The sequence below is a fragment of the Canis aureus genome, chromosome 32 (genome assembly GCF_053574225.1).
Source record: "Canis aureus isolate CA01 chromosome 32, VMU_Caureus_v.1.0, whole genome shotgun sequence".
Lineage (NCBI taxonomy): Eukaryota > Metazoa > Chordata > Mammalia > Carnivora > Canidae > Canis > Canis aureus.
The window spans coordinates 29,108,642-29,121,193 of record NC_135642.1 but is presented as its reverse complement, the minus strand read 5'-3'; the positions used below and the strand labels follow the sequence as shown (position 1 = coordinate 29,121,193).

The 12,552-nt window shown below is 39.1% G+C and overlaps 1 protein-coding gene across 2 annotated transcripts in view; it reads right to left on the bottom strand.

Annotated features, from left to right (window-relative positions):
* The window catches only part of FAM81A (family with sequence similarity 81 member A), a 75,599-nt gene that overhangs the window by 44,222 nt on the left and 18,825 nt on the right, over positions 1-12,552 (bottom strand). For both annotated transcript variants that reach the window (XM_077881295.1, XM_077881296.1), the window contains exon 3: positions 10,849-11,122. In XM_077881295.1, coding sequence (XP_077737421.1) covers positions 10,849-11,122 — 274 coding nt within the window. The remainder of the gene's footprint in view (positions 1-10,848; positions 11,123-12,552) is intronic.

Below are 12,552 nucleotides of genomic sequence, written 5' to 3'. Positions count from 1 at the left end.
TGGGTGGCCCAGTCAGTTAAACGTCTGAATCTTGATTTCAGCTCAGGTTATGATCTCACAGTCCTGGGATCCAGCCCTGCACTGGGCATCACACTCAGTAGGGAGTCTGCCTGAGATTCTCTCTCTCCCTCTCCCTCTGCTCCTCCTCCTCATGCTCTCTCTCTCTTCTCAAACAAATAAATCTTAAAAAAAAAAAAAGAGTTTAAAGACAAGGGGCACATGGCTGGCATAGTTGGCAAAGCATAAGACTCTTGATCTTGGGGTCATGAGTTCAAGCCCCACATTAGGCATAGAGCCTACTTAAAAAAAAAAAAAAGAATCTACAGACAAAAATACATCTCTCACATCATTTAAATACAGTTTGAATATCTTCACACCTCTTTTCTTTAAATATGCAAATATTGCCTTTGCATAATACCCACATCCCAATTTTATACTACTTATAAATAAAGACTTCCTTTTAGTACTTTTAAAATTTTAATCTACACCATGATTTTACTTTAACAAATTCTGGCTACAATGTGGCAATTCTGATATGTCATCAAGCATCCTAATTTTAGTTATGTGTGGGTAAACATACTTAGGCTCATAATATATGTAAAGCCATATAATTAGTGTTTCATACTAGAATCTATTAAATTTCCAAATTTCCTTCTGTTACTTTATAATGATATATAGTTATTACCAGTTATAAAAAGTAAATGCTCATACATGCAAAGTATGTTTTTATCAGAATCAGATTTTACTGTTTTTCCTCTCTATAACCGAAATCGTTTCATTTGCAAAACCACAAATCCAAAAATATATGTAAATGGAAAAGAGTGCTGTCTGATTCAGGCAAGAATAATCATTCCATACAACGTGTTTCAGATGGAAAAACAGCAGAATTGAAATTACTTTAAAACTCATTACATAATAAATTGCCCAAAAATCACATTTTAAAAACACACCTTAAGACAAAGAATTAGCGGGCAGCCCCGGTGGCGCAGCGGTTTAGCGCCGCCTGCAGCCCAGGGTGTGATCCTGGAGACCCGGGATCGAGTCCCACATCAGGCTCGCTGCATGGAGCCTGCTTTCCCTCTGCCTGTGTCTCTGCCTCATTCTCTCTCTCTCTCTCTCTCTCTCTCTCTGTGTCTCTATGAATAAATAAATAAAATCTTTAAAAAAAAAAGAAAAGAAAAAGAATTAGCAAAAACCAACATGACTGATGACTGGATTTGCACGAATGTTTGCTAATAACTGTAATGAAGCAGTTTAATGACCTTGCATCAAAGGAATGAAGAGGCAGGAGAGAACTCAGTGAGAATTAAAGCCAGAATTCCCTATTTTCATGAAGAAATTCTTCCTGAAGGGGTAGAAATACTGAGAAAGCAAAGAATAGTTGATAACCATTCATGATCATGATTGAGAGTTGGCTATGTAAGATGAGATTTCTAGAAGAGCTTCCAAGAAGCAAAGTAGAAAAGAAAAGGAAAACATTTTTAGATTTTAACAATCTGGGTTTAGTCTTAGCACTGCCACTTACTGGTCTTGAGATCTCAGACAAGTCCCTTCACTTCCCTGGGCTTTGGATGCCTCATCTGAGAAGGTTGCAGTCTGTACAGATGACCTTAGGGTTTCTTCTTCTCTTTCTGCTACCAGCAAATCGGCAACTGGCTTCACTATGAATTGGGCATTTATTCACTTAATAAGCATTCATGGCATTTTGCTTCAAACGCTGTGCTGGACAATGCATAGATGAGTCGGACAAGGTTTCTTTCTTTTTGAGGAGTTCACAATCTATTGGGGGAAACTGACTTGTAAAGAAATAATGCCAGTCCTATTCATTAGATGCTGTGGTAACAGTGGCAAGTGCTGGGTGCACAGGATACCTTCAGGGAAAGGGAATTGGAAGCAAAGGAGGAGCTGGCAGGGAGGTCTTCCTAAATTAAAAAAACTATTAAATAGCATTGTGGGCTCCACTGAGCTTGGAAATGATATGTTTTAAAATGGTTCTGATCATTGGATTAGTACATAGCAGCTACCGAAGAGGAAATTATTCCCTGGATCTCACAGTTGCACCAAGACACTATTACTTTTTATGATGACAGCAAAAATTAAGTCCAGGGTTTTCTTGTTTTCCCTTTTTAAAAAATTTTTTTAAATTTTACTTATTATTTTAAGTAAGCTCTACGCCCAACATGGGGCTTAAACTCATGACCATGAGATCAAAAGTCACATGCTCCACCGACTGACCCAGCCAGATGCCCCAAGTCCAGAATTTTCTAAGGACACGGTTACATTCTATGCTTTTACCTGAGAACAGTACTGCCAGAATAGGTTGGCTCCAGTTTACAGTCTGTCCTCCACCCACATGAGCAGAGGGAGCCTAGCTGAGTACCTCCAGGGAAATGCTGGGCGTAGAAAGAAAGAAAAGGTCACACTATTTTCTAGCATGAAACAGAAGGATGTTTGTTATTTTTTTATGAAACACTTCTTTGCCATTGGTTAAAGGGATGGGAATGTGAGAATCATGATTTATCCCCAACAGCTTTGATTTTATCCATCTTCTTCTCTAGATTTGGGTACAGCAGGGATATCAGCCCCCTAATATATCTCTGCCTCTTTCCAAAATTGAAATCATTAAATTGGGGTTCCTCAGTTTGGTAAAGGCGCCAACTTGGGGTTGGCAAGTTATTCACCCTCTGCGATACTTCAGCACACAAAAAGGAAATTGGAAAGATCATTCTAAATACCAATACCACCTTTCAAAAACATGTATAGTATCTATAGCAATCTTTTAAACTTCCTATGCCCTTCTGATATCATTTGAGTTCTCTGGTTACAGGCAATGGAAAACTGACTTTGGAGGAAAAAAATGGGATTTAGTGAAAGGATTAGGGAAGAGAGGCACACAACCAACAGGAAAGCTGGGGATCCAGACTGAAAAGGACATAAAGGATGCTTCCTAGAGTCTAGGCAGCAGGAACACTGGCCAGTGTCCGCAGGCACAGCTGCTGCAGGGAAGATGCTCCAAGCATTTCCACTCTTTGGATCAGTCTGCTCAGGTTTCAAGTTCCAGGGAATGAGAGTCTCAATTCTCTGGCCTAATTTATGGGTTCCAATTCTCTCTAGCTAAAAAGGTGATACAGCACCTGAGGAACAGCCATCCAATCTGTAACCAATGGAAGAAAGGTAAACACCAAAAGGAAATCAAGTTTCTTTTTTTTTTTTAATATTTTATTTATTTATTCATGAGAGACAGAGAGAAGGCAAAGACATAGGCAGAGGGAGAAGCAGGCTCCCCATAGGGAGTCTGATGTGGAACTCGATCCTGGAACTCCGGGATCATACCCTGGGCCACCCAGGCATCCCGGAAATCAAGTTTCTAACCAAAAGAAGTTGGAGGGGTGCCTAGGTGGCTCAGTCGGTTAAAGGCCTGACTCTTAGCTTCAGCTGAGGTCATGATCTCATGGTCATGAGATGAAGCACCATGATGGGCTCCATGCCAATTGTGGAACCTGCTTAAGATTTTCTCTTTCCCTCTCCTTCTGTCCCTCCCCCCTTCTCTCCCCTTCTAAAAAAAAAAAGAAAAGAAAAGAAAAAAGAAAGAAATTGGAGTGGATGTCCTCAGACACCAAAACAACAAAGATTCACTACATCTCCTGAATAACAAACATATAATCCTTTTCTTTAAACAACGTAAGAAGTACAGACATTTTAGAACCCTGAAGACCAATGTATTTTAACTAGGGTACAATTACAAATGAAGCCCTGTTCTTGGTAAAGGTACGTGAGAATCTCAATGAACAGTGAAAGCTGGTAACCCCATGTGGTTCATCAGGACCTCATTTAGGTATAAACTAAGTGAGAATTATCACAAAAGTAAATTAACTATGCACACAGTAGCCATGAAAGTGTTGGGATAGCTATATTAATATCAGATAAAATCAGGGGGATCCTGTGTGGCTCAGCGGTTTAGCGCCGCCTTCTGCCCAGGGCCTGACCTGGAGACCCGGGATCGAGTCCCACGTCGGGCTCCCTGCGTGGAGCCTGCTTCTCCCTCTGCCAAATCGGAATAAATAAATAAAATCTTAAAAAAAATCAGATAAAATCAAATTTAAGATAAGAAATATTAGAAAGAGACAACTTATTTTTTAAGATTTTATATATTTATTTGAAAGAGAGAGAGAGAGAACACTAGCAGGGGGAGCAGCAGAGGAGAGGGAGAAGCAGATTCCCCACTGAGCTCACACAGGGCTCAATCCCAGGGCTCTAGGATCATGACCTGAGCCAAAGGCAGACACTTAACTGACTGAGCCACCCAGGTGCCCGGAAAGAGACACATTTTATAATGATTAAGAGGTCAGTATGTCATTATGAATGTATATGCACCAAATAAAAGAACCCCAAAACACTTGAAGCAAAAACTAACAGAATTGAAAGGAAAAAAAGATAATTCAACAGTAAGAGTCAGAGACTTAAATAATTGATAGAACAAAAGTTTCAATAAATTTAAAGAGATCAAAAATATAAAAAGTATGTTCTCAGCCCTCATGGAATTAAACTAGAGCTCCACAAAAGAAATAAATTTTGATAAATCCCAAACTTCTGGAAATTAAACAACACACTTATAAATAACACATAAACCAAACAGGAGGAAATTTAAAATATTTTCAACTAAATAAAAACTCAAACACAACATACCAAAATTCATGGGAAGCAGCTAAAGCAGTGCTTAGAGAACACTATATGACTTTAAACACCATTATCAGAAAAGACTAAAAATCTCAAACCAATTACCTAAGTTTCAACCTTAAGAAACTAGAAAAATAAAAGCAAACTAAATAAAAACAAGTAGGAAAAAAAAAAGAAATCATATGGAGTTGAAACCAGTGAACTAGAAAACAGGAAAGCAATAGAAAAAGATGAATAAAACCAGGAGTTGGTTCTCTGCAATGATTAACAACTCAGTGTGGTGAAGATAGCAATTCTCCCCAAATTCATCTATACATTCAAAGCAATTTCTGTCAAAATTTCAGTAGGCCTGCAACTAAGAGATTTACTTTCATCAGTTTGTATCACATAATTCTTCCATGCTTAAATTTTTTCATAATTAATATAATTATATAATTACCAAAAAAATTTCAGTTGGCTTTTCTACAGAAAACGATAAGCTGATCCTAAAATTTGTATGAAAATGCAAACGACCTAGAAAAGGCAAAACAATTTTGAAAAGGAAAACAAAATTGGAGGACTTAAGAGTACCTGATTTAAAAATGTACTGTTAAGCTAGAAATTAAGGCAATGGTATAGGAAAACCATGCAGATCAATAGAATCCAGAAAGAAACCATTATATTTTATGGTCAGTTGATTTTTGACAAAGGGACAACTGAGAAGATTTTCCTTGAGTGCTCATACAGGCGAAAAAATAACTTAGACCTTTATTTCACTTTTTATAGGAAGATAAAATAGATCTATAGACCTAAATATAAGAACTAAAACTAAAACTTTACTGTTTTAGGAACACATAGGAAAAAATCTTTGTGACATGGGTTAATCAAACAGCTCTTAAGACACAATACTAAAAGTACAAACCATAAAAGGAAAAACTGGTAAGCTGAACTTCATTAAAATGAAAAAAAAATGTTGTACTTCAAAAGATACCATTAGGGAAATGAAAATATAAGCCACAGAAAGGGAGAAAATATTTGCAAATCACATAGATGACATGGGATTTGTATCTAGTCTATCTTAAGAACTTTTACAAATCAGTAATAAGACAAACAACCCAATTGAAAATAGGTTCTGGTATATGCTACATTAAGCTAAGTGAATAATCCAGACACTAAAGGACAAATATTGTATAGCATACCTAGGATAGGTGAATTCAGAGACAGAAAGTAAAGTAGAGGTTATCAGGAGCTGAGAGAGGTGTGGAATGGGGAATTATTGTTTAATGCAAACACTGTTTCTGTTTGGGATGATTAAAAAGTTTTGGAAGTGGCAAATGGTGTTGGTTGCATACAACGCAGTGAACATACTCAATGTCACTGAATTGTATACTTAGCGGCTAAAATGGTAAATATCTTGCCATAATTTAAAAACTAATTTTTAAAAAATGGGCAGAAGACATAAGTAGACATTTCACCAAAGCAGACGTACAAATGACCAATGAGCACATGAAAAGGTGCTCAGCATCATTAGTCATCAGGGAAATGCAAATTAAACTACAGTGAAATACGACTACACATCCACTGTAACGACTATAATCAAAGAGAGAGATAATACCAAGTGTTGACAAGGATGTGGAGAAACAAGAAATCTCACACACTGCTGATGAAATTGTAGAATCTGTATAGCCACTTTGGAAAATTATTTGGCTATGTCTTAAAAAGTTAAACATAAGCTACTTTAAGACCCAGCAATTCCACTCCTAGTAATTTACCCAAGAGAAATGAAAACATGTCCACACAGGCTTGTACACAAGTTTCATAGCAGCTTTACTCATAATAGCTAAAGCCTGGAGACAATCCAAATGCCCATCAATAAATGAACAGATAAGCAAGATGAGGTATACCAAACAATAGGATACTACTCAAAAACAAAAGGAAATGAACTACAGGTATACCTTGCTTTATTGTGTTTTGCTTTATGGAGCTTCCCAGATACTGCATTTTCTACAAATTGAAGGTCTATGGCAACCCTGCACTAAGCAGGTCTGCCGCTGCCATTTTGCTAACAGCATTTGTTCACTTCATGTTTCTATGTCGCATTTGGGTAATCCTCACAATATTTCAAACTGTATTATTATTATTATTATTATTATTATATTTGTTCTGGAGATCTGTGATCAGTGACCTTTGATGTTACTGCCATGCTTGTTTTGGCACACCACAAACTGCACCCATATAAGACAGTGAATTTAATAAATGTGCATATATTCTGACTGCTTCACCTACTAGCCATTCCTCCATCTTTCTCCCTGTCCTTGGGACACAATATTGAAATCAGGCCAACGAATAACCCTGAAATGGCCTCTAAATGTTCAAGGGAAAGGAAGAGTTGCACATCTTTCACTTTTTAATTTTTTTTAAATTTATTTATTTGAGAGAGAGAGAGCGTGCGTGCACATGAGTGGGAGGGGCAGAGGGAGAGGGAGAGGGAGAGAGGATCTCAAGCAGACTCCATGCTGAGTTCAGAGCCTGACATGGGGCTTGATCCCACAACCCTGAGATCATGACCTGAGGCAAAACCAAGAGTCGGACACTTAACTGAATGTGCCACCCAGGCACCCCAAATATCTCTCACTTTTTTATTTTTTTAAGATTTTATTTATTTATTCATGACAGACACACAGAGAGAAAGAGAGAGAGAGAGGCAGAGACACAGGCAGAGGGAGAAGCAGGCTCCATGCAGGGAGCCTGATGTGGGACTCAATCCCGGGTCTCCAGGACTAGGCCCTGGGCTGAAGGCGGCGCTAAACTGCTGAGCCACCAGGGCTGCCCTCTATCTCTCACTTTAAATCAAAAGCTAGAAATGATAAAGCTTAATGAGAAAGGCATGTTCGGAGCCAAGATGGACTAAAGGCTAGGTCTCTTGTGTCGAAGAGTTAACCAAGTTGTGAACATAAAGGAAAAGTTTTTGAAGGAAATTATAAGTGCTGCTCCAGTGAACACACAAATGATAAGAAAGCCAAACAGACTTGTTGCTGATCCAGAGAAAGCTTTAGTAATCTGGACAGAAGATCAAAACAGCTACAGCATTCCCATAAGCCAAAGAAAGCCGAATTCAGAGCAAGGCCCTGACTCTCTTTAATTCTATGAAAGCTGAGAGGTGAGGAAGCTGCAGAAGAAAAATCTGAAGCTAGCAGAGATTGGTTCATGAGGTTTAAGGAAGAAAGCTATCTTCATAATATAAAAGTGCAACATGAAGCAGCATGTGCTGATGTAGAGGCTGCGGCAAGTTATCTAGAAGATCTATGTAACATAACAAATGAAGGTGGCTACACTAAACAACAGATTTCCAATGTAGATGGAACAGCCTTATATTGGAAGAAGACGCCATCTAGGACTTTCATAGCTGGACAGGAGAAGTCAATGCCTGGCTTCAAATCTTCAGTGGACAGGCTGACTGTCTTGTTAGGGGCTAATGCAGCTGGTGACTTGAAGTTGAAGCCAATGCTCACTTACCATGATGAAAATCCTGGGGCCCTTAAGAATTATAAGCCTACTCTTCCTGTGCTGTCCGTTAGTGGAACAAAGCCTGGATGACAGCACATCTGTTTACAACATGGTTTACTGAATATTTTGAACCCACTGTTAAGATCTGCTGCTCAGAAAAAAAAGATTCCTTTCAAAATATCACTGCTCACTGACAGCATACCTGGTCACTCAAGAACTCTGACGGGGAGGTACAATGAGATAAATGTTGTTTTCATGCCTGCTCACCACCACATCCATTCTGCAGCCATGGATCAAGGAGTACTTTCAAGTCTTTCAAGTTTCAAGTCTTACTATCTAAGGAGTACATTTCACAAGGCTACAGCTACCAGGGATCAGGATTCCTTCTGGAAATCCCCCTGGAAAGGATTCACCATTCTACATGCTGTAAAGAACATTCATGATTCATGGGAAGAAGTCAAAATATCAACATTAGCAGGAACTTGAAAGAAGTTGATTATAACCCTAATGGGTGACTTTGAGGGGTTCAAGACCTCAGGGAAGGAAGTAACCGCAGATGTGGTGGGAATAGCAAGAGAACTGGAATTAGAAGTGGAGCATGCAGATGGGACTGAATTGCTGTAATCTCATGATAAAACATGAAGAGCTGCTTCTTATGGATGAGCAAAGAAAGTGGTTTCTTGAAATGCGGTCTACTCCTAGTAAAGATGCTGTGAAGACTATTGAAATGACAACAAAAAATTCAGAATAGGTAGTTGATAAGACTTTTGAAAGAAGTTCTACTATGGGTAAAATAGTATCAACACCATCGTATGCTATGGAGAAATTGTTCACAAAACAAGAACCAATTAATGGAGCAAACTTTTATTGATTGATTGATTGATCTTATTGTCTTATTTTTAAGAAATTGCCCCAGTTGCCCCAACTTCACCAACCACCACCCTGACCAGTCAGCAGCCATCAACATAGAGGCAAGACCCTCCATCAGCAAAATGATTACGATTCACTGGAGACTCAGATGATGGTTAGCACTTTCAAGCAATAAGGTATTTTTATTTATTTATTTTAATTTTTTATTTTTTCTAAGTAAGCTCCATGCCCAGCATGGAGCCCAATAGTGGTTTTTGTTGTTGCCATTGTTTTTAAATTTTTATGTATTTATTTGAGAGAGAGAGAGAGAGAGAGAGAGAGAACGAGCATGAGTGGAGGGGAAGAGAGGGGAGAGGGACAAGCAGACTCCACGTTGAACAGGGAGCCTGATGTGAGGTTCAACCCCAAGACCCTGGGATCATGGCCTGAGCCAAAGGCAGATGCTTAACTGACTGAGCCACCCAGGCACCTCCAATAAAGTGTTTTTAAATTAAGGTATGTACATTCTCTTGATATAATGCTACTGTATGCTTAATAGATTACAGCATAGTATAAACATAACTTTTATATGCACTGGGAAGCCAAAACATTCATTTGACTTGCTGTATTGCAATATTTGCTTTATTGTGGTGATCTGGAACCAAACCTGTAATATCTCTGAGGTATGCCTGCACTGACACGTGCTAGAACATAGCTAAACCTCAAAAAGACTATCCGAGGTGAAAAAAGTCAGTTGCAAAAGACTTCATATTATAAAACTGGAAAGCCCAGAAAAGACACATTTAGAGACAGAAAGCAGATCAGTGGTTACCCGGGCCTTGCTTGGGTAGAAGTTCTGACTGCAGACAGAACTATACAAATTTCGGGGGTGATGGAAATGTTCTACAATTAAATTATGTTGATGGTTGCACAATTCTATACATTTTCTAAAAATACTGAATTATATACTTACACTGGGTAGATTTTTGTGCCTTATAAATCATACCTCAATAAAGCTGTTAAAAAAATGAATAAACACACTTTGACACTGAAAAAAAAATGAGGCTTAATTTCAGGAAGCATAATTCAGATACAATCTCTATGAGTTGGAACAAAGGTTTTCCTTAATCTATCCAGATACCTTTTATTTATATATATTTAAAAATTACATGTGAAGGATATTACCACTGTTCAGTAATGAAAGCCCAAGTCCTAAATGATCTTATTATGCTTCTGAACTAAACTGTGTGGTCTCTGTGATTATTCAATAAATAGCAGATTTACAAACTTTAAAAATTAGACAATATTGGCTTTTTATTGGGCTCATTTCAGAGAAAAAAAAATAAAGCAATAAAAGGAAAGTCTGAGAAGCAATTCAAATCCCTAAATTGTTTGAGTAATAAACTGTATTATATATATAATCATTATGGCCTAGAAACATTTCATCTGAAGCAGCAAAGGCTGACCTAGTAATGGACTTAATAGCTATCTTCGACGATACGAAGGGTTTTACAGAGAAACTATTTGACTAGTTCTTCTCTTTCTCCATTGAGAGCCAAACAAAACAAAGTGATTTAATAGTCAGCAAGGTAAATTTAGATTAAACATAAATAACACTGACAGTAACTGCTATCAAATACTGAAATAAATTTAATTAGGATATTTGCTCAAGCTTGTTTCCTTGGTGATCACTAGAATACACAAGACTGGAAAGCTCTGATGTGAATGCATTACTGCCTAGGAGGCAGGAACTTGACTTGCTGACCCCATGTGGGGAAGAGGAGCAGGTCTGTGAGGAGGAACGCAGCCACCCTGACTCTCACACACCTAACTCACCTCAATATCCCGATTGAGTTGCTTCACTATGGCAGTTATGTTTCTGATGTGCTCCTCCAAGAAAAGCCTGGCCAAGCGGTCACCTCCGCCTTTGTTTTGCATTTTCTGCAAACTGCTGACGATGTCGTCTTTAATCCGGAAGGCGTGCTCCACAAGGGCTGCAGTTGTTTTCTCGTGGCAGAGGATCCTATCTTCCAGTTGTTCCACTAGGCTTACAGATGAGTATGGTGCCATGGTCAGGGACTGGCTATGTCGGGGCATGGTTCTAACTCGCCTGTGGAAGGGAGCCACATTATTAGGGTTGTCAATTGGGAAAAGGTAATTTTCAAAGTCAGATTCAAAACTTCCCAAAGAAGGAAATGCAAATTATCTATCCCTACAAGCTAAATGGGGTTTGAGGCCGGGTTTCTGCCACAAAGAGTTTTCTCAGGGAGCCAGTTATCTTTAAACAGTGATACCCAGAGACTTAACTGTGCTGATAACAAAGCTCCATGGCCTCCAAAAGCAAGAGGCTGGTGGAACTGGACATACAGAGATATGCCCAATTCCAATATAAGCTTCTTAAGACCAAGCTTATTGGGGCACCTGCATAGCTCAGTTGGTTAAGTGTCCCAACTCTTGGGCAGCCCTAGTGGCTCAGCAGTTTAGCGCCGCCTTCAGCCCAGGGCATGATCCTGGAGACCCGGGATCGAGTCCGCATCGAGTCCCGCATCGGGCTCCCTGCATGGAGCTTGCTTCTCCCTCTGCCTGTGTCTTTGCCTCTCTCTGTGTCTCTCTCATGAATAAATAAATAAAATCTTAAAAAAAAAAAGTGTCCCAACTCTTGACTTCGGCTCAGGTCATGATCTCAGGGCTGTGAAACGGAGCCCTAGTTTGGGTTCCACACTCAGTGGGGAGTCTGCTTCTTTCTCTCTCCCTCTCTGTCCCTCCTCCTGCCCCTCCCCCTACTCACACATGCACAGGCTCTCTCTCTAAAATAAATAAATCTTAAAAAAAAAAAAAAAACACCTATTCACAAAGTCTCCTGACACGCCCTCCCCTCCATTCCCCTACAGCTATTTTTTAACATAACAACAAATTCAAATGCCTACAAGGGTCAAGCAGAAGACATAAACAAATGATGCATATCATATTTGATAGGACAGGGAGGGGACCTTGGAGACCTGGAAAGGGCATTCCTCCACTAAAGCAGCCACAGTTTTGCTCCATCCATGAATGACCAATGGGGAATGCAGGTCTATTTTTCCAGATTATCTCTTATTTCAAGAATAGTAGGAAATTCAGACTTGTATGTGAAATCACCTGATTTTTAAATGTTAACAAGTCATTTAAAAAGTATTTATGAGTTAGCAAATTGAATCCAAAAAATATATATACAAAAAAAGAAGTATATGATAATGCAGGCCAAACAACGTGCTTCCATGAGCCAGTTCTGGTCTATGGATCCCCAGTCTGCAACTTCTGATTTAAGAGGGTTAGTGGGACATTAGCCCCCAAGCGTCCAGAGTTGCATTTTCCTAGTGACCAGAGGTACAGCTGTACTGTAGGGCTATTACGAAGTCTCCACTTATCATCACTGAGCAGATCCTACAAATTGGATGCTGGAGAGGGGCGCAACTGTACTTCTCTTGCCCTTGAACAAAATCATCCTTGGGTAATGTAACAGCCACAAGGCTTCATTTATAATAACCATCACACCCACTA